The sequence below is a fragment of the Galendromus occidentalis genome, unplaced genomic scaffold (genome assembly GCF_000255335.2).
Source record: "Galendromus occidentalis unplaced genomic scaffold, Mocc_1.1 scf7180000077419, whole genome shotgun sequence".
Taxonomy (NCBI): domain Eukaryota; kingdom Metazoa; phylum Arthropoda; class Arachnida; order Mesostigmata; family Phytoseiidae; genus Galendromus; species Galendromus occidentalis.
The window spans coordinates 401,983-428,972 of NW_003805407.1; the positions used below are offsets into that span (position 1 = coordinate 401,983).

At 53.8% G+C, this 26,990-nt stretch overlaps 1 protein-coding gene across 1 annotated transcript; it reads left to right on the top strand.

Moving 5' to 3' along the window:
• Window positions 1-8,560: 8,560 nt before the first annotated feature.
• On the top strand, window positions 8,561-26,667 carry LOC100907985 (uncharacterized). The gene is made up of 5 exons (XM_029111232.1): window positions 8,561-8,600; window positions 8,684-8,898; window positions 19,141-19,348; window positions 21,146-21,442; window positions 26,531-26,667. Exons 1-5 carry the CDS (start codon window positions 8,561-8,563, stop codon window positions 26,665-26,667), a joined length of 897 nt encoding a protein of 298 aa, XP_028967065.1.
• Window positions 26,668-26,990: the final 323 nt, after the last annotated feature.

Genomic DNA, 26,990 nt, shown 5'->3' on the forward strand with positions numbered 1-26,990 from the left:
CTGCCCCCCCCTCCGTACGCCCCTGCTGCCGACTGAGCGGGTCGGATTCCTTCACTAAAGACCTATCCAACGTCTGCCCCATCATGTGTGGCGACAAACACATGGCCCCGGAGTATATCCTGTCGTAGGAATCTCCCCGGGATTCATCGATCTGCTTCCCCGACTGCAGATCAGAGTACAGGCATGAACACCGTTTCTTTGAAGCGCTTCACGACGTTTCCCGATTTTCCTTCCTATCATCCTGGTGGAGCCCCCCCTTCCCCTCTTATTAGGTCGGACGAACGTCTCCTTTTGACCCGATCACTGCCGTTTATCCCAATGTTCTTCCGAAACCAATTCTCAACCCGAGTCGAGATTACGCCTCGGGCTTCCATTACCGAGAAAATATACAGGATTGGGCATTATCCTCGGCAGCGACAGGCTCACTCGGTCCCTGGAGTTCTCTCATTGATTTACTGCCCTCTGACTTGTACAGACATCGTACGTAAAGGGGTGACCGCACGACTCCGCCGGATCCACCCACAGACGTTTCTACGGAATCCCCATGTTCGCGAAACTGCCCCGAGCCTCTGGTTCTTTCTATTCCCTCGTCCTATGGTCGGTCTGGGGGCTCAGACTCCTTCTTTAGGAATTTATCTGACGTCGGATGGCTTGAAGTATTTTTCCAACATTCCGCCGAGTACCGAGAATGTAAAAATGAATTGCGCGAGAAATGGGTTCATCTTCTCCGGCGCTATTCAGATGCCCCGCGAGACCCTGGTCGATCAAGCCTCCGCTTCCGACCAATTCCTCAGCGGCACGTCCGCTGAATAATCCTCACCAGCGGATCCTCCCGAGTTGAGAGGCCGTGTTGAGATTAATTTAGGCCAATATGTTTGCACTGACAGCCTCTCAAGCACGTCTAGAAGAACGTGTTTCGCGAAAACTGCGCAGCTCCTGGAAGGGGTTTGAGCGTCTGAGGATTCACTGAGCGCCTGAGATGGATGGAATTCTCCTCCACGCAAAGTCATCTCAAGTATTACCAAGGATAGTGTGTGGGAAAATCGTGGCGAGACGCGGGAACAAAACAAAGCTGTCATCTCCATGCCTATGTACGAGTGAAGCTTCCAACTATCCTGCCGCGTTTTCCCGTGGGTATCTTACAAGGTTTCCCCTTGGACGTGGCCGTTTGCAGGAAACTCGATCTCTGGTGTTAGGACTCGCAAGTTTCGACTGTGAGCAGTCGAACTCAGCGAGACCTAGAGGCTTTGAACTGGGCCGCCCAGCGCACCCGTTATCTTGGTTAATCTATTGAATGGCGGGAAGGCGCTGGGAGCTCGGGTATCGGTTAGAGGGAAATTTTTGCTTCGCAAGTTTTGCGAGTTTCCGAAGCGACCCAGGAACGCTGGACGGAACACAGGAACGGTGCCCGGGCAGCGTGTGGGTAATTAAAACCATTGGAGCATAGGTCTACTAGGGAGGTCTTCCAACGTTTACTCCGTCCACGTTGTCAAAGTCCTCTGACTCCCCTTCCTTTTGATGTTCTTTCTCTTCCGAGGTAGTTGTACGCTCCGCTTCGTTCACTTTCTGGTCGACAGCTATTCCGCCCCGAGCTCTCGGGCAGTGAGCTTGCCCGATCACGAAAAGTCCGAGACACTCGAGTAGATGGCGGGAGATCCAAGTCGTGGAAAACACCCAAGATGATTCGAGATCGCGAGGATTCAACAAGTTCAACGATTGGGGTTGAGATCTCTTCGTTGAATTTCCGAATGACCGGATGAGACCGGAAGTCTATGGAAGGCGAGGAAACAGCCGAGTTCGGAATTTCGGCTAGCCCGTCTCCCGCTTTTCTTTCCGCCGCATTGATCTGTGGGAAAGAAGGATTCTTCCCCAACTTGCTACTGTTCTGCCCTATCAGAGGGAGTTTTGCTCCAGGGGAGATCACGAGGGCTGACATACATATGCTTGTACCATCACCACCGCCACCAGACCTGCAGCTCTGTACTCGTTCGAATATTTGCTGCAACCGCGGATCTAAATCTCTCAAAATTTCGTCTCGAGACCTGCGACCAGATCCCGAACGGACCGCGGTACCTTACGCTGGAATTCCGCACGACGAGCTGATGGTCGGAGGGTCTGGTGGACCCCTGTCCCGGCGTTTCGGGAAAGATTTTCCGCAAAGGGAACGACCACGTCGCTTCGCGGAAAATCATGAATTTTCGAGAGGCTCGCGAGTTCCCCCTGAGACCACCGATTTCGAGTCTTGAGGCCTTCATCGAGAGGGGGCAGGCATAAGATACGATGGAATTCGCTCATCGAAGTCTATCATATGCATACATCGGTAGCGGACCGTTCGGCTCGAATCCCGCGAAGCATCCGACAACACGAAATCCGAAGCCAAGAAACCCGACAGAGAAAGAAGTTTCGCTGCAGTCGCCAAGAATTTTAACCGCAGGCGATTCGATTGAGCGGCGGAGCCACAGCTTTCGCGGATCCCTGTACGGCCATAGGGTCCCCCTATCTGCACTTAATAGCCTGTTGCTGCTCTGTATAAGAGTTTCAATGTCTGCTCGTACTGCCCGACTAGCCTGGCAGCAGACAGCGAACGAGTGAATGAGTGGAAAAGTGAGCGGGACAACATGGCGGGAGAGGAGGGGGAGGCGATCGGGGGGTCGTTGTGCCGTGTCGACGAGGAAGCTAGGCGGGCGGAAGGGGCCGTGGCGTTCAAGACAAGAGGCTCTAGTAGTTCCCCTGTTCTGTTCCAAGCTGATAAGACAGGGAGTTTGCAGGCTCGACCGACCGAGGGACGAAGCGTCGACGGCGGCAGCAGTCTGCGGAGGAGTGAGCCAACAAGCAAGCAGGCGACTGCGAATGCTAGGCGTGGTGTTGTTTTAAATTTGATGAGCTACCGCCTCTGTGTTCTCGGAGCTCCGAAACGAAAAGATGAAAAACAAGGAGCCTTTATCATCAGCAGAAGCACACTCTATTATATCTCGGCATCCATGCTCGTACACATTACCCTCTCACGTGTTGCCGTATATGGCACTCTTAGACGAAGGATCCTTCTCTCCCCCTCGCAGGCTTAAACTCCAGATGCTCCAGAAGCGCCGCCCCGGAGCATATGAGATTTACTTTGCAAACTCTTCTCCGTCGCGGAGTCTCAGTGTGCGAAGCGTTTTCTGCTCACGAGGATGTCGAATCGAGCGGCATGGATACATGGACTCGGTGGGACTCACTCAGAGGCTTCATCCAGATAGAGACACGTCCGACGTAGGCGGGAGTCCGTATGCTCGGCGAATACGAGATTCGCAAGCGGGGATTACAAGTCATCCGGTCTTGAAGAAGTTTCGCGCAGAGCCGGCAACGCTTTTCGTGACTTTATGTTCTCATATTTATATGTAGGTACATGCTCGCACATGAAGAGTTCGTAATTACAAGGTTACGCCTCTCTGGATGGAGAGAGGAAGGGCAGCGCCAAGATTTTCCAACGGACCTGGATCGCCGAAAAACTGCGATTCGGCGAGAAGGGTAAGGAACGAATCTCCATCGTTGCCTTCTGAGGTGACGGAAGCGTTTCGCGTCTCTAGGGTCTCACCTTTTCCTCTCCTATGGAACGCTCACCGCCGATTTTTTCCTTCTCCGAAACACCAGTCGGACGATAGGCGGCAACTCGAACGACTGTGTTTCTCACTGAGCCGAGTCCTGGAGACCGTGATTCGTGCTGCAAATAATTCGAGCAAATAAAGAACACGTGGAGCTGCAATATCCTTCGGCTTATAGAGAGCGCAGTCCCCCGCTCCTGCCAGGACGGGGTGAACGAGAGGAAGGTGTAAGTACGAGTGGTGTTCAGTCTCGAAATGAGGTGGGGTGGCCCGATATTGGTTCATGAGTTCCCTGTGAAACGGCTTGACCCTCCGCGCGCCAGGATATTAAGCGATTGAGAGGCGTTTAATGTCTGACGGGAGACCGTTCTGTGTCACTTGTGATCGATGGTAGAAATTTTCCATTGGGAGATACATCCTAATGATAAATCACCGTTCACCTCGGATGATGGTGGCACGGCTGGGGTTCGGCCAGAGATTCTGGCGCGACTTCGAATCCGATCCTGAAGATGGAGGAGTAGAGCTCTCTCGCGGCACCACGTATCACGGAATCGCATCGGCATTTGACCGAACGATCCGACATGTGACTAATCTTTCCACATGGCCACACCCTGAGTACAGCAGTTGAATTGCACAACGCTTGACCGCCTGATGAGTTCGCTGTCGCCTCGTTCTCGACAACGATGTGCGATCCGAAATATATCCGACATGGCTGATGATGATGGGCGCGGGGAGTCACTCGCGAGGTTTATTGTGTTCCTGCAAGGATCTGCACGGGGCTTCCCCGAATAGCTCAGGATCGGCAGGACTGTCGGCTTTTGTCGAGCCATAAGCTCTTGGCCCCGTAATGAAGAGCATCGCGAATCACACTGAATACCCATTTCCCCGAAATCCTCGCGAGGAGCTCAGCGAACTTCCTGTTGTGCAGCAAAATGCTCCGACACGCTCCTCATTCATCCGACCCGGCGCTGACAGAATAAGCGACCACGACAACCGCGACGACATCGAAGACAAAAATTGCTCTTCTTTGTGCAAATCTGCTCCTGACAAGCGGACTCCGTGCGGCACGGACTTCGTACATATATCGACTCTGACATGGCGTGTCTTTCGTGATGTGGTGCTCGTGTGTGTTCTGCGGGCTTCATTCCGATGGTTCGTTTGCGAGTTTTCTCTGCCCCGTAGAACCTTCCGGGAACTCCTCGCGTGATTCGCGTCCGCTATTTCTTGTGGTCAGACGAGCAACTCCGTCTCGGAATTCGAGATTTGCTTTTTCCTAAGTAGCTTCCTCGAGAACCCTTGTCCGAGAGCTCCATTGCCTTCTTGCTGTTCCGCCCTCTCTCCTTGTCTTCAAGTGGACCGGGAGGGCTGATGTGAGGTCGACGGATTTCTACGGCCATTGTGCAGCTTTTTGGTTTCCGGTACAGAATCAATGGCTCCCTGTGGTCGCTGCTCCACTCGTGAGCCGGGATCCCGTCTTTTTCGCCGCTCTCTATTTCGTCGCCTCGACTCCGCCTCGAGGGGACAATGGCGAGCAGACTTTGGAAAGTCCTCGTGTCCATGCTCAAGGTCGTCATTTCCGTCGTTCGTCGGTGCGCCCCTCCATCTATCCGCCCCCCCCCCCCCGTTCGTCTGCCTCATAGTTTCTCGTCTTCGGGCTTCTCCTACTCCTCCCGAGATTAATCCTAATCCACGACTTCCGACACTGTTCCGGCCGAAATATTCTCCGCTGTCTCTCCATAAATTTATTGAAACCCGAAAGTTTTGGCCCGGGGCTCGGATGTGACAAGGGAAGGAACGAGCGAGCTCAGCCGTCTGGGAAGTGGCGGGGGGGGGAGGAGGGGTTGAAGGAGATTCTGATCTGATGTGGCAAGAATCTCGAAAGACTCGATCACAGCGAGGAGATCGTTCCGAGATCAACCCCCCACACAGGGGACGGGGCGCTAAGACGAGCAGCGCTGTCGATTAGCGCGACGCGACGTCGCTCGAGCTCTTCCCGAATTATTTCCCTTGTGGTCGATCAGATCTTGACGCAACTGTAATTCATCATTCGATCGTCTTCATGTCCCCACATTCTAGAATTCCGCTCGGCCCGCGAAGAGAGCCCGACCCTCTCGAGACTCGAATCGAAACAATATCGTCCAATTTCAGGGAAAGAACACGAGAAAACATCGCTGAGCTTCAGAGCTCTCCGATCGGGCCTCGCGAACCATTTCAAAAAATTTTCGCGTCAAAATTCGTTTCCGCTCCAGCAGCTGTGAAATGTCTAACATATATAGAGAGGCTTTACCTCTGAGTGCGTCCGAGGAATTATATTCGACCGTTAATTAAAAGCCTCCCTGGCCGAGTCGACTCCACCGAGGGCTGAATAAATCAGAGGAGTGGAGGGACGAACGCATCCCGGGGAGCGATCGCAGTCTAGAAAAATCGCGCGGAGCAAAATTTCGAGCCCCCAGCAGGGCGGACAGAGTGAAGCGAGCGTGAATTGGAATCATACAGCGAGGTGTTTGAGAGCTTTTTTGCTGTCATTATCAAGTCATAAGAATGCTCTCCCCTCGCAAACCCTTTTTCGCTTCCTGTCCGTCGACGTTCCGACGAGTGCAGCTGAGAGGAATGGGGAGTTGTGGGAGGGGCTCAGAGGGACAACGGGACCAGAAGGGGACCGCACAGGAGAACAAGGCACCAGAGGGAACAAACAGGAAAAACGCGGTCCAGCCGCCACGAGAAGCTTTTGTTCTGAGCTCCCAGCAGTCCCACGCCGCCCTCCTCGTTCTGTTTCTGTTCCCCTATGTTTCCCCTTCTCTGTTTTCCAACCCGTAGGGAGCCTGCGTGCGATGCAGGAAGGGTCCCGGTAGTCAGTCCGTTCGTCTAACTGGCCGGCTGCCTCGCTGAACGGCCACGTTTTCCAGCGGCCCATTCCCCCTAGTCATTTGTTAAACGACGTATCATTTATTTTTGCGCGTGACAACCGAGGGAAAAAATAGGATTTTTATGCGACAATGACACCGTCATATCCCGGAGAGACTTTGACTGGGAGAAAGATAGAGACACGTCGAGGGAGAGATCCAGGAACTATTACGTCCGCGTGCTAGTTGACGTGCTACGAGCCACGTCAACGAACTAGAACAAAAGTATGACATTCGTGTGGCGTTCCACTGTGGGCCTGCCGATTGGGACGGATGCCCCCAGTGCTTCATCGGTGATCGTATGCTATTCAGTGTAATTAATCATAATATCCGACTTGGATGTCCTGACAGGCTGCCACGCCACGGACGGATTGACGTCGCGTCGTTGACTCTCGAATTAAACGGGCCGGGCCCATCGAATGTGATGATTCGCTCAAGAGCTCGGTTTGACGCAACCGGCTGGTAGGATGGTCAAGCATCCGCCTGATAACTGTGCGTCAAGCTCCCGATAACCTCCACAATTGAATCCAACTGCCCGGGGAGCTTTCGCTCGGTCTCCCGGCGAACGGAAATCACTCGGCGGGGACATGCTGATAACACCCGTTTCGTCACACTTGGAGCTCAGCCCACTTTCCTGTTGGAATCTCGAACTGCGGCCTGTGTATTTCCGAGTCGACCTCCACTTGTCAGCTGCATCCTCTCTGACCCCTTGTCTTTCTGCTCGACGTGTACTGTAGCTGTCAATCCCTATCAGAAAAGTTCGGCCTCTCCGCCTGAGCCCTTTCCAGTCTCTTCAAGCCTCCGCCTGAACATGAATTTCTTCGACCGTCCTCGTCGTGAGTTTTGACATGTTCCGTCGGAGACCAGCACGAGGGAAAATGTCCCGAGAGCACTCTCGGAAATCCGCCGCGGCAGTCAACGACCGAGCAGACTCGATCACCGTCTAGAATGGCAGGATAAGGACTGGAAATCCGCTCGGCACGTCGACAGCAGCCGGACCGTCGAGCCGAAGTATCGCTCCGGATCCAGAAGTTCCTTCGGCTATCTGACGGGTCGTTCTGACGGGAATCGGAGTGCGGCTCCGATGGTCTCCGATCGCAGCAACTACGATCGAGAGCGCAGCCAGAGATGATCAGCGACAGGCTGTCCCGACACGATATCGCAACAAAGTTCCACATATGACGAAAGTCGAAACAAAGTTGCGATCTCTCATCTGGTTTCTGAATGCAGCCGGAGCTACGGGTCGGACTCGTGAGGAGGCTTGACCTTGCCGAACTTTCGTTCAAGTACGGTTGGAGACGCGAGAGCCGATTGCTGACAGAGAACCGATCGGGTTCCGTTATTGCTGGCAACTCCCCCTTGTGGGACAATGCAGCGAGTATCGCCGAGAGATCTCTCGACAAGTCAGGATCCGGCCAAGTCCACACAATAGCTTTCGCAAGCAGTGTCCGACTTCTGTCAGAGCGGAGAGTACGCGCAATTCAATGAAATCGGCGCGCTGCGGTGTCGGAATATCCGATCAAACGACGTATCTGACGCGCTTCCCCAAGAAGCTGAATTATGCCACAGATCCCACAATCCCGGTTCCCGCACCGTATTTCCGGGAAGACCGGAGGGAAAAATAATTTTGAAATTCAAGAGGGGAAGGGCAACGGGGACTCGGATCGGATGAACCAATGTCACGCAATGCTCGAATGTCCCTTTAGGGGAAGAGTGGTCTGGTGATCTCTAATGGAACTGTCCTTGAGCTTTGATACGAAGCTCGGCGATTTGAATTACACAGATCTGTCAGTTCTCACCTGAGGGAGGAAATGAGGCGGGGAGCATTGGGGAAACTCTCAGGACGCGCCTTTCGACAGACTTTCAGGATAAGTCCCGCAAGCAGCTCTGATAATCGTCAGTCGGGAATAACACGGCGAGCCAGTTGTAGGATATCCGCCCCCTGAGAATGTAGAGCTCGGTCTCGATCAGAAAAAAGCAAAACATCAAGCGGATCTTTGCCGAGCGATCGGGAATTTCCCGATCTTGTGATGGGGAGCAGGGGAGTGGATATTCCGCTGCGGGATATGCATTTACATGAGTCTATGTTCCGACTTCCGGCCAGGAGCAAAAACATGTGAGATATCCCCGGGAAATTAGACGGCTCACCCGGAGGGTTTCCATTCCATTGGCCTGATCGAAAAATTTATTTGATTTCAGCGCGAGGGCTGCACCGCTCGCTTTCCGCGAGACATCGGAAGTCAATCGGCAACATACATCGGGATACGGACGATCCATTAGAATCCGGTGATTTTTGGGCGCCCCAGTCGAAGGTGTTCCCGTCTTTCGACAACACGACGGCAAGAAATATCACCACTCAGTTAGGCCAGACCGCTTATCTTCATTGCATGGTCAACAACCTCGGGGACAAAACGGTAAGTAGATAGTAGATACACCGATCCCTGTATCCTGCTGTCACGGAAGTATCTCTCTCCATTCTCTCCCATCTGAACGAGGTATTCCTCGAGAATAGGTTCCTCAGTCGATTCCGAGGTGAATGGGTGCGACTTGAATACATTGAAGTCGAGCAGACCGGCTACACAGAGCGGAATGAGTTCGCTTGGTCTTTTTCCCTCATAGGGATCGATTTTCTAGCTCGTGGAATAGAAAACCCATCCGGGGAGATCTGAAAGCTCCCCAGAGTCTTTCTCGAGACAGAAGCTTCTTTCCCGAGGACTCTCGATAATGAACGGCGTAAAAACCCGTTTCCCCGGATCGGCGTCTCGAGAGCTGCCGCTGGAAGTTATTCGTTGCCGGAGCTCTAGAGAGAAGAAGAGACTTCCTCGAGAGTTTGTTCCACACGTCACCTCCTTTGAAGTTATTAGGAGTCAAAATTCTCTCGTCGTGCCCGCTCTTCCGGAGTGATCGCGTGATGTCTGGAAGTGAGTTCATCGTCGACGTCTCGAAGTGAGCGAGTCGACTTGACGAGAGTCGACTCACGCAGTCATTCACCCGACCGATGAGTCGCTCCATCTTTCAGAGGAGACGCGAGCTCAATCAGAAGACGAGCTCAGAGCCGTATTCAGGAGACCCAGCGGGAAAAGGGAGGCGGAAGAAGGAAATATGAAAACTCTTCCAGTGCGCTGAGCCATCGCAAAAACATTTCCGAAATAGATTTGAATTTCCCCGTAGGGACGAAACGCTTCCCGAGACGAGGCGCCAGAGGAAATTCTCCGCCGACTCGTCTCCGTCTCCTAGAGCCGATCTCCCTTCGCAGTCCCAGACGCCGGCCGCTGCTTCTCCCGTCGAAATTTTAGGAACGTACTAGAGATAATTGCTTCTAATTACAGTGGTGCAACGGCGAAATTGCAATTCCGTTCTCAATTCAGCACAACATTGATTACGGTAGCCTCATCAAGCGTCTCGAGTCATCCACCCTCCGTCCGAGCCCAGCCACTGGTAGTTGGGAGGCGCCCTTTCCTTGAATTGCTTACTTCTCGGCTTGACGCTCGAGTTGCTCCTCGAGCATTAGAAGCGGTTTGCTCGTTCATCCGGTCGGTCGGTCGGTCGCAGTTCAAATCCATGCCCCGCGCGAGTTCAATTCCACCGCTGCGACTCGAGACAAAGCGTCGGGATGCCAAGTATTAAAAACAATATATTTGGATGTCGGATGGTGTTCGTAGCCCGAGGCCCAGCGACGACGCGACGTGGTCATCAGGGACAGATGTTCCCTCGTTCCAATTCAATAAGTCGTCATCACCCGCTTCCAGGAGTTCGTTCTCGCGGTTTGAGAACGTCCGGCCATCGGTTTCCGAATTCGGAATCACTTCACAATCGAGAGAGCCGCCGAGGCGGATAAGCATTCAGAGGCCGGAGACCATGCTTGCGGTGAATGGGTCCGCATGGCCATCCGATGCCCTTATGCGACGGAATAACGACTTCCTGTCGAGATCTTTGGCTCGGAGCGTTCCGAGGAGCGCTTGGTCCCGTATTAACGAGGCGGTGTCCGAGCGCCGCTCAATGGGAGCGAAACTGACCAGACACTGTTATGATGCAGAATTACAGAGCTTGCTTGTAATCGGATCCGATCGGGAAAGGATCCGCCGAGCTCGGATGCAAGCGGGGCGACCGGTCGTTCGCATGGAAATGGCTGAGGCCGCATCCGAACGGGTGGGCAGGCGGGCGAGCATTCTCGCGAGCGAATCTATTCCACGAGCGTTCCCCATGGCCTTCGCGAAGCAGCAGAATCCGCATCGGTAGTCCATTCGCGGAGCACGACCGTACAAAGCGAAATCATAATCGATTCGATCGCCGCGCAAACATATACAACTGCATATCTCCAGCCGCAAGCCAGATGACGGCCATAAGTTTTGGCGACGGCAGCGGCGACCAAATAGAAACTGCGATACACCGGAGGGAACGAGATAGAGATATCGAAAGAGAAATTACTTATGGTTTTTCCTCCCGCGTCTGGCTCGCTTGCACGTACCGAGTTTTCGTCCTTGCATTAATCACCGGTACCGGGCATATCGTTCTCTGGGAAGGAGAGAGCCCCGCCACTGGGTAAGAGGACACGCTCTACCGAACCAGTCGTGTGATCTGCTCGAAGAAAAAAAGAAGCTGCAGGTGGGACCCTGTAGTGTTTTTGAGACGAATCTCCGTCTGCCAGGGAGAAAAAAACGGTTCTCTTTTTCGGGAGGATCAGGATCACCTATTTAGAAAATGAATAATATGTATTATTCCGCTAATTGTTGTTTTGCGTTCATAGATATCTCGCTGGATATCACCACAAACGAAAACTCCTTGGGAGAGAAGCAGCGTCCGTCTACGCATCCTCTCTCTGTTTCTCGCCTTGGCCCTAGATGCTCTGCGCGGAGCCTTCATCCGACCCGTATGAGAGGAATTCCCCGTCTCGCGGTATCCATGAATACATGACGTGGGAAGGCCCTTCTGACCCTGGGGATATTATGAGAACTTCGAGCCGAATGTTCAGAATCAACGTTCCGTCCGCTCTTCCGGTCGGTCTTGTGGGGTCTTCCCTTGTCCATCTGCACTTCGCGATGTTGCGCTTCCTTCGCGATGTTCTCCCGCTCCGAGTGCTCCGTTAGCGGATGGGAGAGGGGCGAAGAAACTAAATTCAGTTTCTAAGTGCAGTTGTCAGGAGCTGAGATTCTTCGGACATGCCAAGCGACTCCTCGTCCCATTTGAGTCATAGAGATGCATTCCGGATAGAAATGTGACCTTCGTGTGACCGAAGATAGTTCGATCGTTGCGATGAGGCACGTTCCCTCGGCTGATCCCTTGAGCTATTGCCTGCGTCGTTCAGAACGCTCCGGTTCGGCAATTGTACGGATCTCCTAAAACGATCCGAGTTTCCCGGAGGCTCGTCTCTGTTCGCCGAAGAATCAGTTTCCAAATGTACAATGGTTGCGCCAGCGAACACGTGGAGGGAAAGCAAATGAAACCTAGCCTGGATTATAGGTTGCATGGCACGAATGGGGGGCTGGAGCACACGAACGAGAAGTAGCAGGAGGCAAATTAGCACAAGAGGACGCAGAAAACGACGACGACGACGGCGGCGGCCTCGCTCGCGGTGTTAGGAGCAGCAGCAGCGGCGGCGGCGGCAATGGTAGCCGTGAACGACGAACGCGAAAAGAGATGCGCAATTTGCAACTTGCAAAGGGACGTCGGTCGGGGGAAGGAGAATTGGGCTTCACGGCCTTCGTCGCTGATTCGGAATGCATGGCGGCTGGGTCCTGCCGGCTGGGAGCAGAGCCACGAAATAAGATGCGATCGCGCGAGGGAGCCGGAGAGAGGAATAAGGACACAGGCGGCGGCGAATAGAAAGAGAAGATACGAAACAACAAAATAAGAAGAGCTAAGAACGTCGCCGACAACGAGTGCAATTTGGGGTTTGCGTGCAGAAGCCACGCAAAACGAAGACATGGGCAGAGAGAGGGAGCCCGCGATCCCTTGCGGTGCTTGCGCTGGGGCGAGCTTCTGCGGCAGGCTTCAGGACCGTCGCAAGGGGAAGAATGCGTATAGAAGCAATTCATTCCGGGAATGGTTGTTCTCTTTTCTCGCAAGGGCCGCATCGTCACTCCGACAGCAGCCGAGGGTGACGACGTTGCTGAAATTAGTCCCCTCCATGTTCAGTGCGGCTGTCGCTGACTGGGAGCAGCTTCTCCCCTCCTCCCGCAACGACCCCATCTCAAATGGCCTTGGCCGTCATGGCTCTCGCTCGACAAACGTCCTCCCTCTCGTTGTCGGTATTCTTCTCCGCCCGCCTTTTCTTCCCATTTACCGCCATCGCCGGTCTCACTCAACGTTGGGAATCGCTGCTCGCCTTAAAACCGAACAACGCTCCATAACATAAACCCAGGAGTTCATGTGAGGAGAGCAGCTCCTCTCTCTCTCTCTGCCGGCAAATGATGCTCCCGTTTTAACCCGAATCCTCCCTCGAAGAATCAATTCATCAGGACGACGCCGGCGCCGCGATGCTCACATCCTGTATTCAGAGTCTGTCGATAGACTCGAATTTCCACTGCGAGCACCTGCCATTGTCGTCGCGCGGGTCTTTACTCTGGTGCGGAAGGAGGGAGAGAGAAGAGGACGCTCTATAAAGTATGCTTTTGTGGGAACTAGGAAAGTCTCGATAAGGTTTCGCCTCGAGCTTTTTCTGAAGGTCACGAGTGTGCCGGACACAGAAAAAACGCTCAAGATGGCTCCGGAGCTGGGAAGGGATAATTACGGCGACGAGAGAATTCCTGCGGATTGAAAGGGTCATTTGAATGATTCTGCCATGAGACGTCGCTTGGGGATTCACCGCAACTCGGATGGACCGCGAGTACGGAGCTGTGGGATTCCTTTTCCTCTCTCACCTCGCTTCCGCCAGAGAAAGAAACGAACGTAACAAATCACGGGATTTAAGATGCGGCGATGAAATATTTGTTCAGCGTATTTCCAACCCACTGGAAAGTCCTTGAGCGTACAAGGTTCTTCAGGGAAGGAGCCGCTTGCTCCATATCGAATGCGGTCATCCGGCGATAAAGAGGAAAAATGCGCAAGTCGTTTATCCACTTGTCTTGCTCAGTAATTTGCTTCTTTTGTTTGCGTGTCGGTGGGAAACCGTACTTATTAGCGATTACGCACACGGACACAGACAAACAAACACGTGATCCGACACGGAAGCCTCGCTCACAAAGGCAATATCAGGACTCGCAGTCACCTGGATGATATTGCATTCGATCGAGCTGGACTCGAAGAACTCCTGGGTTTCCCGGAATATTCCAAGGCCCTGTGATGTTGCACTGTCATGCGGATTCGGGCCACTTGTCAGTCCTGCGTTGGGAGAGGGTAATGGGAGCCGTGGACTTGCCTTGCGGTGTCCGTCACAGAGCAGTCTTCTGCCCGTATTTTTTCGCTCGGTTGGTATTCCCTTTCGCTCATGGGATTCGTTCTGCCTGGGAAAGTCTCTGAGGTGATTTTCCCGAGGGATTCCACGATGGGACTTGGCCGTGCATCTGTTCCGTCAAAAATTTTCCTGTTGGGAAGCGATCTCTAGCGCGGACCCAAAGAGTTTACAGAAGTTGCGTGACGCGGCCATTCAACCCGTCGACCCCCCTCTGGCAGGAGTCCAACAGGACGCATTTCCTGGAAACTCAAGTTTGAGACCGAGACTCGCTCGAACTTTGCGTCCAATGGGTGACTCGCCATGCTGTTCCGCTTGTCTTCCTCGATGATCTACCGAGCGCAGCGAGGAATCACCGAGTCGGACAAACGAAACTTTGAATCCGCTAAGATGGAGACTAAGAGATAACTGGCGTCGACCGTCGGTCTTGCGCAGCAGAACGACGACGTGAGGACGGATGGAACAACACGACCCAATATCGTAAAAGGACCCTGGTAGATGACGAGACCCACTTCTAAAAATTGAAAATTGTCACCCACAGAGCGAACTCGCCTTAGGGAAAAACGCGCGAACGAACAACTTTCGTCTCCATATCCGGCAGCGTCGAGACCCTCTGTGTCCAGCCGCCAAGGAGCGACGATGGGACAGTAGAATGGGAGGGGGACGAGCGAGCGAGCTCAGGAGTTATGGGACGGCGAGAAGGAGAGAAAACGAACGCTCGTCGAAAGTCCACTACACGGGGAGACAACTAATCTAATTGTCATCGGCCGGTGTGGGTTGGACACCTTGGAAGCCATTCATTCAGTCGTTCGTCCTTTCTTCTCTTCGACCGACCGACCGCCCGTCCGTGCCTCCCCGCGTTTCTCCTTCGTCCCCGCTTTCGCCCGTTCGTCCGTTTGTTTGCTGTTCATATGCTCGCAAGACGTATTGGATCCATTAGTGGAATTACACTTCAACATAAGGGTTGTTCTCCTTCCTGTCTGCCCACCGCCCGCCCGCCGGCCCGCCCCCCTGCCGTTTGCAGGTTGCTATCCTGGCAGCTGCTTGTTTGCCCGGTTGCCTGAAAACCGTTCTGGCGTCCTGCCGGTTCGCCTGATTGCGCATCTGACGGCCGTTGCCTCAGTGCCCGTCTGCTTGTCCCGGCTGCCTCGTTGTTAGCGGAACAGTGAACGGGACACAGGAAGACAGCCATCCGGAGACCGGTTGGTTTTGTTATTATCATAAGTGTCACCACATCTTTCCAGAGGATGTGCAGCTGCTTCCGGCGGAACATCGGCATGAATTCGTCCTTGAGCAGACGACGCCAATCGGCTCATCGGTCCATCACATCCGGTGCCGACCCGCCATCCTCGGCGTTGCAACCCCGAGAGGAAGCACCGACAGCAAACCACAGGAGGACAACAGTGAACTGATTCACGTCACTCCGCGTGCAGATCGGGTTCTCTTCCTCTCCGGCTCGCTAGCCCAATCTCCTGTTCAGCGTCTGAGGTCACGATGCGAAAGATACGAGCCCGTCAAGGGAACCGTGGAGAGTATGAAGGGAGAGCTGGGAAGCTTCCTGCGAAGCAACAAGGAGCCAATGCTTGAGGAAAAAAAGCCTCCTACGTTGACCAGAACGTGGGTTGGCGGGTGAGGCCGCGCGCCGCCTTCGAGCAAGGAGATCCTGAGCTGTCAAGAGGATTTCTGCATCTCGAAGAGAGCTGAAAGAGTGCTCAACATTGAAACATGTCTCTCCTACTCAATCGTTCCCCCGAGTCACCTGAGGATGAGCTGATTCTCGGGACGACGATGCGACGCCGGCGGTGGTCAGACGGGAACTATTTTCCTCTACCCCGTAAGAGGACCACGACTCGAAAGCTCTGTCCTCGCAATGGATAGACGGAGCCCCTCCCGAATGCGGGGGGAATCTAACCATGGTTATCGTGATCGATTGATTGATGGGGACGCTGAATAATGTCGTCCAAATGTCTAACTTGGTAAACTGGGAATCATGCTTCCTTCTACGGGAGCTCCCCAAACTCGATAGGACGTGATTCGATAATTTTCTTCGGAATATCAGATTATCTTCTATCGTTGTCACCCCTGACCTCCGGATGTCCAAACTTGAATGTCATTCATTCAAGCATCGCCATGGTGTTGGGCGAGAATATTGTTTAATTTTACGATAGCAATCTTTTTTCTCACGCCGGGCATCGTCCAGTTTCCGGCGTACGAAACGCGCCGACAGCGACGGCTCTAGGCCGAATAGGCGCAGACGAAGAGTCCCCGTATATCGACTCCGGAGCTGCTTTGGGCTGATGTCGTCGCCCCGCATGGGTGCTGTCGAGATCCGACGTCAATGCGTGTTGGGTAAACATGGTGTTGTCTGGCGCAGGAACGTCGTCCGGCAAGAGGCGAGAAGATTCCGTCGGGCCGGGCATCTTACTCTTATCGGGCTAATGCTCCGGAAGCAGCGAATACGAGATATTAGTATTCGCGTCTTCGCTCCTCGCGCAGGAGACGCCCGAGAATTCGATGTGAACGTGCTGGCGAACGACAACGGACTAGTTTGCTATAGACTGCAATAGCGACCTTGTTTAGAGGATGTCTGCTTCCGTCACTGAACTCAGACCGACGCGACGTCGCATTTGACGCTGATACTCCCCGTGATACATGATGCCGGCGTCGGATTTGGCAACAAGTGTCAACAGACAGATTTTCTGAACAAATCTCTAACCGCTCGCGACGCCATTTTTCCTTCTTTGTGTCAACCGGACACATCGATATCCTCTGAACCTCTACATACAGCAATCCTTCTCTGTCCTTCTCGCGCTCACCGAGTTCCTTTGTGTTGTCTTTGGCTCGAGTCTAAATAATGTTGTACGATCGGAATGATTAAATATGACTCAGGGATACGAAGAAGAGACCGAGAACAGCTCGGGACGCATGGAGAAAGTTTCGGAAGGCTCCCTGGCTGACATCCGGGACTTGATCATCTGCGTGTCTCTTCGCGTATCCAATCGTACGTCGCGCGTCGGCGTGCGTGGCAACATGAGCTTGCTCTGATAATCGTGGCCAAAGCGCGAGAATTCCAGTCGGCTAATACTAATTCGATAGTTCCGTTCTGTTCCACATTGCTGTCCGAGCGAGAGGATTTCCGTGCAGACGGGTTCGGCTTCTCGCTGTCAACACATACGGCCGACGTCCGGATGAACTTATTCGTGTGAGAAAAGCTCAAGATAGAGACGGAAATTGAGTGACGAGAACGAGCCGAAGTCGAGAGGGACTCCCGTTGTCCGTCCCTTCGGATAGGCCCCTCACTCAAACGGTCGTGCTCGAAGAGAGACGCCAGGGTCAATTTTAGGATTCGAGGAGCTTCGAGTCCTGAAACTGAAACCGCTGAGGCCAAGCGGATATGGCGACGAATCCAGAGCGGAAGCGGTAAGCGGGAGACGAAAATATGGCTGCGAACTGCGGGTCGCCATCGGCTAAGACGAACGACGTGAGTTTTTACGTGCTGTAGGAAAAAGAGGAAACTGACGACGCGACGGTAGAAATTGCCAGTCAGCACTGAGCCTGGTCGTGACAGGAAACTAGCACTCAGAAGAGATTCGCTGGTCCTCTCGCGGCGATATATCGTCGCTCTTTTCCCGATTGTGTTCGTAGGGCACTCAGTGGCAAAAGCGAGTACTCCACGTAATTTATGCATTCTCCCGCGACCCCCAACCCCCGTGCCGTTGGCGTTTCCGCAGCTAAGGACATAACCATTCAGATAAAGCCGTATGTTTACTCCTTAGGCGTCTCTTTGATCATCTGAATGTCTTTCTGTGTGATCATGCACACAGTCTTCGAGCTTGTATTTGTATTTCATGTGTTTGCCCAGGCTTCCCGAGTATCGTCCCGGCGAAAGTATCCGCATTCTGAAATGTCGTGCTCATATCTGTCTTTCACGGTCTACTTCATTTTCGATCCATCGCTGAATACCCCGTCGGGAAAATTGAAAGAGGATGAAAATACGCCTCGGCGGAAGGAGCACGCCGGAATGGGCACGCGTCGTCGTAGAACATCCTTCGCTCGGAATGTGATGAAGTCGTCAGTATGCCAAGGTCGTGCCACCTATGTTTGGGCGGGCTCCTGCCTCGGAGCGGTATTGTCTGCGCAACAATTCGATTGGCATGTTCCCCAAACAATACTGACGCCGAAAAACGTTGCTTTCTTGCTGATTCGGGAGCCGGGGCATGATCGAATCTGCGCAGATAAGCTGCCCCGGTCAAGGCCAAGAGTATTGCAAGAGATCATCTGACCGCGTCGTGTCTAACGATGAATCACAAGGCAGCTCGGCGACGACATTTCAAACCTTTTACGTGCCGTCCGTGGGAGCGTCATCAAACACCGTCGCTCAGAGCGGACACGGATCGGGGTTGTTTGATCGTTATGCCATTCAGGAAACAAACCGCCGTGAAATCGGCTGGTGTTGTTTTTTTCCCCGTACACTGACTGAACAAGATATAGCGATCGGAGGGGGAAGTTCAACAAAGGATTAGCAAGGGGATGGGGGACGTCGAGAACGGGAGGAATGGCGCCTGCCGCTCTCTCCACCCTCTATTGTCGGACAAGGATAACTGTTTTGGTCACAAGCCAGTGATGTCGTTGGAAATCACACGATCGACCTATCAAGGCAGCGCGGCGATGGCAGCAGCAATTGTGAATTGGCGAGGCATGGCGATTCACGCAGTCGTTCGAGGAAGCCAATGACGCGAGCGAGTCAGGCAGCTGAGCAAGCGAAAGCGAGGAACATGGAATGAAAGGCGTACATTTGCGGCAACGACAGAAATAAACAAACTCGCCGCAGAAAGCGCGCCACTAACGTACGTATGGACGTATATTTATCAAGTGACGTGCAGCGGCCCGACGGCACAGCGCGCAGACAGTGGGGGTGCCGCCAAAGACAGCGTACAGTTCGGGACGTACATAAGGTGAACATATAGGCCCACAGACGCACGGACAGACGGACCGACCAACCGACCGCCTGAAGAAGACGTACACGGACGTAGGAAAAAACGGAGATAAACTGGAGACAGAGACTGGGACTCACGAGCGAGCGATTCCATCGCAATCGTTCGCCGTCACTGTTTGATGAACGCCGCTCGATCTCTCCCAGTCTCCCCGCTCGTTATTGTTCTCGTTGGCGGCGCCGTGACGACCATCATCATCAGCCGGGGTGGGAGCTCTCTCGGTATTTTTCCCGTTGTCATGACCATAATTTCCATTATTACTTCGGTTGCAGGTACTGTGGATCCGGCGGAAAGATGGACACGTTTTGACGGTGGGCATGGACACTTTCACCGCCGACGACCGCTTCCAAACGATGCACGTAGATAATCACGACTGGGCGCTCCAGATAAAGTACGTGCAAACAAGCGACGCCGGCGTATACGAGTGCCAAGTATCTTCGGACCCGAAGATTTCCTATTTTGTCAATTTAACCGTCCTAGGTGAGTACCGATCAACTATGTTCTTTCAAAAATTTCCCTCTCCGCCATGAGAATGTCGCAAATGAACTAAGAGCCTTTGCCGCTTCTGCCGGAACCGAACAGCCAACACAGTCAGCCATGAGAGCTCGAAAATCCAAATCTTACGCAAGATCAGAGGAATAGGCAAAATATTCGAATGGCAGTCTGTGACAGAGATCGCCTCGACGAGGAGTCAGAATACTCCCATCGATATCGTCCCGGAAAGGAATTCGAATTCTCTGCGCCTTATCGAAACTACTCTTCCCGATTCTCGCAGCTATATCGCTTCGGATCGGAAATCAAATCGAGACGCGAACATCGAGTATGAACCTAAATTCCAAGGTCGACTCGTAGTTTCCCTAGGACCGGTCCCATCCAACACCAAGGGATCGGTTCACCGCAATGGTCCGTCGAACAGCGGATTACAATGCCTATTCGATGCCTGGTCTGAAAACCACGGCTCCCTCTGCGCTCTGAATGTCTCACGGAGTGGAGAACATTTCGGTCGAGTGCAATCCATGAATAAAGATTCACGAAACAACACCGTCCCCTATTCATGCTCGTTTTGCTATAAAGCAACATCTGGATACAACGCGGGCTCCATTCCACTCACGAGGCACGAGATAGGCCTGGTACAACGATCCAATGCGAGCTTTTGAGAGGGGATCTTTCTTCTGGCTCGCTTGGCCGAAGTGCCGAAGACTGACTTGTACGTCGCGGGAATCTGCCGTGGACTTGAGCGTCCGAGCCCGGGTCCGTGGGTCCCCAATGGGACGAATACGTACTACAGGTCCGTACACTCGCCGGTCGGGATTTTATTTCAAAACCGGCGTCAGGGGAACTACAATCGCTATCGAGCCGCCTCGAATACATAAACATCGAACCGTCCAAATTTTTATGGCGGTCTGTTTCCTCTTCGCGTGTTTCCTGCTTCCCTGGGTGATCCTGGACCTCGTCGTAACGAGACGCACGGGCGTCATGTCAACGACGGTCACGTGATGACAGGACGACGAGCGTGACGGCTTCTCGAGGGACAACACGTCTGCGTCTCTTTTTATTTAATACGGCTCCTGGGCGGCAGATTCAGATGTTCAAAAATGATCCATTACCGATTCGTGATGTGTTCCCTTTGGGCTCCAAGATCCGACTCGGACTCCGGATCATCTTCGCAAATTGATGTATCAGAACCATTCTTTGCTGAATAGTTTTCCGGACATCGGACTCCCGTAATTTAGGACTCCCCGGGAGCGACACTCTCCATGAAATTGCACCTGCGAGACCGTCGGGCGACTGCAATGCAACGCCGGTGCCGTGACAGCGAAATTCCCGATTCGGACATCCGGGAAAAGTCTCTCCGTCTGGGAGAACTTGCGCGAATCGATCGGGAGACCTGGAACTTGTCCAAAGGAATCCTCAACGAAGAACAGGAGCTCCGAAGCATGACTTGAGAGCTTTCACTATTTACCGACCTCCGATGGAGTCGCCGTCGTCGTACCTCAAAAGTCTTTTGTTCCCATGGCTCACGAACTCTACTCGAGCGCTGGCAGTTCAAGTCGCGGCGGTAGCGACGGCCCTTGCAGGAGCTGCCGGAGAAACGTAAGACCGTCGGCCGACGTCCGCTGTTTGCCGAGCTCTTGACTTTCCACGTACAAAAAGAGTCGACGCTAAGCCTTAAAATCAATACGAGTTCATCTCAAGACGGCGTCGACGAGCAGCAGCGGGGTAAGAACGACGACGACCATTCCGGAAAACTTTAACGGGGGAACTTTTTCCTTTCAGTGGCCAAGGCCCGCATCGAGGGAGGGCCCGAGATGTTCATCCGAACAGGCAGCGCAATCAATCTGACGTGCACCATTAGCGAGAGCGCCGAAGCGCCTGCGTTCGTGTTTTGGTACCACAACGAAAAAATGATCAACTACATGCCCCAGAAAGGCGACACAACGCTACAGAAAACCAGCGCCGACACCACGGTCAGTCGGCTGTATATTCGGCGAGCGCTGGTCATCGATTCGGGCAACTATACGTGTGGTCCGGCCAACGCCGAGCCAGTCAGTATATCGGTTCACGTCGTAGCCGGTGAGTGGATTGTCTAGGTCTAGGTCAGTGCACGCTTTGGAGAGTCGCCCTGGTCGAGCGCGGTTCTCGTACCGATCTGCTGGTCCGCGGGGAAGAGTTTCCCGCGAAATGTCTCGCGGAGGAGACTTCCCCGCGAAATGCTCCGCGGAGGAGTTTTTCGCGCCAAATGTTCCGCGGGGGAGATTTTCCTGCGGAATTCCTCGCGAGGGAGAATCCGCGGGGAATGATTCCCCGCGACATTTTCCCCGGGAACGTCCGACTCTCTGGACTCGTTTTTAGATCTCCTCCTTGGAACATCTCGGCATCGGGCGCGGAAACTCGCGTGAGGATCTAATGGAGGTCGCGAGAAGGATCCCCGCACTCGATATAGTCTTTCATTCTCTTCTAGATTCCGGTCGCGTGACCCAATGACGCATGGTTGCGGTTGCCGGATCCGTTTCAGTTGCTCGCTGGCATTTCTGAAGGATCTTCATGTTGCGACCGCTGCGATGCTGAGTAGCGAAAAAAACGTCCGGTAGTGGAGGGTTGTTTGCGAAAATGAAGGGAAGAATATTGTCCGGGTACACAAGCAAGCATACAAAATTCAGCACTCAGGGGACTCCGGGCTCCTAGGAGACATTGACCGGAGCGGGCAAGCCAAGGAAAAGGAAGGCTCACCGAGCATTGGGACAAGTGAGCGAGCGAGAAAGGGGAGGATAAAGCCATTGAGGCAGAAGAAGCCATGGAAAAGCGAGAAGAGAACGCGGGAGCGAGCTGGGTGAAGAGAAAAAGCGTTGGCTTGCCGGCCAGCCGGACCGTCTAGTGGTCATTGATAGCCCGTGCGTCCGCTTGCTTGCTTACTTGCCCGCCAGGAGGGCCTGCAGCACGAACATATCTGTTTGCGTTTGCTATTTAGCAAGATGACGCGGCTTCGAAAGCCGAGGTTCCCTACTCTTCTCCGTCTGGTGCAAGTCACGCCGGCGGTAAACACGGCAATCAAGATATTTCCCCGATAAGTCGAGGCTTCCGTCCGCTTCCATGTGAGAACTAGAAACGACCGACCGAGTTTATTTTATTTAATAAACCACGGACCTCGGTCGATGGCGGAATTTCTATCATCAAGGATTCGGGAAACGTTCCTATGTTGCTGACAAGCTCCTGAGTTGGTGGGACCGAGACGAAATCGAAGTCCGACTTGGGCGAGGACTGTCCTTCATCCGGCCTGTGGATGATTGGAGCATCGGACGTGTGAAGGCCGCCGCCGCCGCCGCCGCCGACTTATTGGGAGAAGACAGTCGATGGATGAGTCGAATTGGAGAAACTGAAGCATCCCGGGAGCCATGAGCGGCCTTCGGGAGACAGTTGCGGATGGTGTACGGGCGGAATGAGCGAGGACACGTGGAAGTGATACAGAACAAAATGACGCATAGTATCCATGGCGAGGTAATTCTCGCGTGTGGTGCCAACTTGAGGCGGCTGTCAGTGACGTGATCATGGAAGTGCGAGAACAGGATCGCTGTGACACTCCGAGGTGGGAGCACAGATGGCTCCATTGGTGGAAGCGCCGGGCACGACGGCGGGGCAGCAGTTGGTAACGCATGACTGAGGGACGCCCGTATGTAAAGAAACATACGTTCGCTGGAAGACAGACGTCTGAGAGCGAGGGAGCCTGGGGTGAGCAATCGGAACGGGGCAGACGATGGGGAGGTGGCCAGCGACTCGGGGAGGGTTAAGACGCGTGAGGACGGCGGCCTCCGGGTGTCAAGCGAGGAGGCATTCCGGGAGTGATGACAGTGCAATATCTGTTTCCTATCCGGGCACATGTTGTCAGTGGATTGGTGGAAGGAACCCTCCCGTCTCCTTCGTCTTTGTCGTTTTTCCCCTCTGGTCGCCACCGCCGCCGTCGTCGTCGAGCTGCCCTTGTTGTTGTAGGTCGCAACGACGTCATCGTTGTCTTGCCATCGCCTGAGCTTGCCGGCAGACCGCTACCACCAAGTAGACGACCGTTGCGAGTAGGCAGCCGTGAAGATCAAGAGAACTCATCCCATCTCGTGGAGGTTTGGAAAGCCCTCGAGGCCATAGAAACAAGGAGCCTCAGGATTACAATATCCCAATCCCGCGCTCGAGCTCCTACTCCTCGCAACCGTCTGCTCCTCTTGGCAGCACTCTTCTGAAGTCCAGTCGTCCGCTGTTTATACAGGGAGAGGAACGCGAGAGGGTCCCGCACCACTTCCATTATTTTTCTTCCACTTTTCCCGCCTCGCGAATGGTACACGGTCTCGGGATGGTCGAGAATCTTAACGCTCCTTTCCGGATCGTGCCGTGCCCATCGGAATACGATGGTGTTCTCGATTCATCGGGTGGCACCTCTTGACTCCCCGAATTTTAAAACACTGTACCTACACTAGCTCAGCTTCGACAGTTGACTTATTGGTCACTTTCTCGCCCGCTCGGTGTTGGCAGAAAGCCATGGACGGCGACAAGCTTAGAGGCGATCTTTGCGTCTGCCTGACGCAACGACGCACTTCCTACATTCGGGCAGAGTCGGCTGACCGTCCGGGCGGTAGGTGGACAAGTTGGCAAAGGCAAAGCTTGCCAACGGAAGAGCGGACCGGCGAGCGAGTCAGCGAACGGACGAACGAACGAGCGGGCGAGCGACCACCTACAAACCAACCGAGCGACGGAGCGGGTGAGCAGAAGGCCGAGCACGCAGCGATCCGTTAAGCAATATGCGTTAGGTGATCGGTTAGATCCATCCGTAGGATCGTTACAACGTTTGGTAAACCCCTTGTTGGCTGCTAGCGAGTAGGCCGGCTGCCTTACCCGTTTCGACATTGCGTGGCTGACGTATGTACGTCGGCCGGACGGTGCCGCTTGCTCATTGTTCCAACTGACCGCATACCACGTATCCATCTCGCGGGTGTTTGTCTTACCAAGCGGACGCTGTGGGACCGCAGACACCCGCTAGCCCTACACTCGTGTCATTCACCTTCGTTGCCAGAAGGAGCCGAAGAAGAAGTAAACAAGCGATAGGATATGGCGTGGGAGACCGTCAGCGTATCCGCACCTCTGGTCATGGAGTCGGTCAGTCACTCAGTCAGGATCACAATGGTGCGATCCCCGCATCACGAGCGAACGGCATCACCGGACCTCCTGAAACATTACACCGATTGGCTGTTCCATGGAGCAGTGAGAGGTCTCAAATTTTCGGGGAAGTGACGGGAGCTGAGGAAAACCGGAGCATCAGAGGATTTCTTCAAAATTTCGCGCGCCCTCACGGCTACTCTGTGGAGGCACCGACCTCAGCGGTGGGAGACGAAACGCCGCTGCGAGCAACTGATTGAGTAGAATTCAGTCGTGAACTCAGCACGTCGGACACTCCAGATAGAGTGAAAACTTCCCTCTTAGTAGCTTATGGATGTTGAGGACGCTGGAGCGACCTCCACGGTCGTCGGCTTGGCCTCAACATCTCCAGAGAGCCACTCCCGATGACCTTCAGCCTAAGCCGTACGCTGTGACTTTAAAATGTTCCCGCAGAATGAGATCCGCAGTGGAGGAGGTGCTGAAATCGCTGGGAAAGGAGACACTTCAGAATCGGCGGTTTCTCCTCGACGGTGTCCGAACGATACGCTCTCCGATGTCTCCGGGCCGTGCTGGGAGCAGGCTTCCACTTCAGGATCTGACCGGTTCCTCCTATGCTTTGCCTGTCCTCCTTCGGTGCGGCTGCCGTCCCTTCGATCGTCGATCGTTTCGAGCGTCGATCGTTGTTAGGCTCGCACTCTCGTGTGCGGCGTGTGTCTTTTTCCTCCCAATATTATATATTTCACGGACCATTGTGCCGGCAACCATCGAGCCGCTACGCCATCCGACTCACCATCCAGTCAGACAGCCATCCAGTAGATACTCTGATCAAGAAGGGGAGAACAAGCGGGAGAACATGTACGCTGTGAAAGGGAGGGCAGCCAGAGGGGACTATACCGAAGGGAGAAAATAGAAGGACCTGGAGGGAAAAGAGGGACGAACACGGGATCGCTTCGGAAATCGATCATGTTTTAGATGAATGGTCCCTCTCCGCCGCTCCCGTTGGTGGTGCCGAATCCGACGAACGTCTGAGTTGGTTTGGCGGCACAATCGTTCCACGGGTGCCGAATCTTCCAGCTAGACATTCGGAGCAGAGAAAAAGAATCCTCTCCAAGGACGCCTTTGATGAGCTGTGGAAAAGCCTTATTTCTCGGTGACTGGGGGAGGAATCGAAAGATGGAGAGGGTCGTGAAGGAGATATGGGGAGGCGAGCCGCTTCTTACGCGACTGCTCCCCCACTGTATGACGCGTATCTTTTAACGTGTCATTGGATCTCACGCATCAGCGATGCTGCTGATAACGCTGAGAACATGACTGATGGCCATGATGACGATGATTCTTCGTTATGCATGGGATCCTCGCCACACGAAAGGAGAGATCTTATGTCCAGGCTGATCTTGCGACTTCGATCAAGGGAGTTGCAGCCTCGTTCAACGGCTCATGATTCCATCTTCCGCATGGTTCCTTCCCCCGCGCTCGGGAAAACACCCGAGCTCTCGGATCCTGGATAGCATTCGTATTCGTTCCCGGAGAAATACCCCGAACAGATATCGAATCCGATCGACTCATAGGTCGGGAGAACGCAGAGGGATGAGATGAACTTCATCCACTCAATGATTTCCATATACCTAATGAAGCTCCGGGTTTGTAGATTGCGAAGTGGAGATGACACTCCGCGGAGCCTACAGAACGTCCATCATCCACAGTGACGACGCACCGATTCATCGTTAGCAGCTCGCCACGTGCAGTCCCTGTGTTGTTCCTCCGTAAATTGGAGCGCTGCCGTCGAGATGTAATGTTTTTTAGATCCTAGAGACCGGCAGAAGCGAACTAGACGGAACTTATCTTGCGGCCGGTGTGTCGGCATGCTTGTTTCCGCGCAGAGCATTACGTGCACTGAAAGCTCGACGTAGTGATCATCGTTGGCGGTGCTGCAGTCGTTGATGTCGACGCCGGCCGTGTTGCAAACAACCATGGCGGCAAAGCTTGATGCATACTTAAACGGTAATTTTTCGTGTTTTTTTCCAGGGGAAAAACCGGCGGCTATGCAGCACGACGCGAGTCCCGGTCTGAGTTCAGTGTGCCCACCGAACGTGGGTTGCTCCAACTGGACCATTATCGTGTTTCTCTTCATTAGCTACTTGATAGTGAAACGTCACAGGTGAGAAGTGTTCGCGACCCTCACAGCATTACATTCGGCACTTCCCCGGATTCCTCCCTCGGACGGCCCTGTGTTATCCGCTTCGGGAGATGGATTCAAGGAGAATAATTCTCCAAAACTGCCGGGGGTTGCTCGATGATGGTGCTTGACGATTCGATCCTTTGCAGGTAACCCGTTCTCTGTCGCCTTTGTGGTGGTCGGCCCAGGAAGCAGGGCCCGAATTCGGCCATGATGATGACATGTCCGAGCGGCTCTCTGGTTGCACCGTCGCTCCGAGGAGACTCGCTTTCGTGCAATCCATCGCCCACCCTCGGACACCTCAGCCTA

Excerpts from the sequence above, each read along its gene's own strand:
- LOC100907985 (XM_029111232.1), top strand. The coding sequence starts at position 8,561 with ATGAGTCTATGTTCCGACTTCCGGCCAGGAGCAAAAACAT. Across the intron at positions 8,899-19,140 it reads ACAACCTCGGGGACAAAACG|GTACTGTGGATCCGGCGGAA; the intron begins GTAAGTAGATAG and ends CTTCGGTTGCAG. Across the intron at positions 21,443-26,530 it reads ATCGGTTCACGTCGTAGCCG|GGGAAAAACCGGCGGCTATG; the intron begins GTGAGTGGATTG and ends GTTTTTTTCCAG.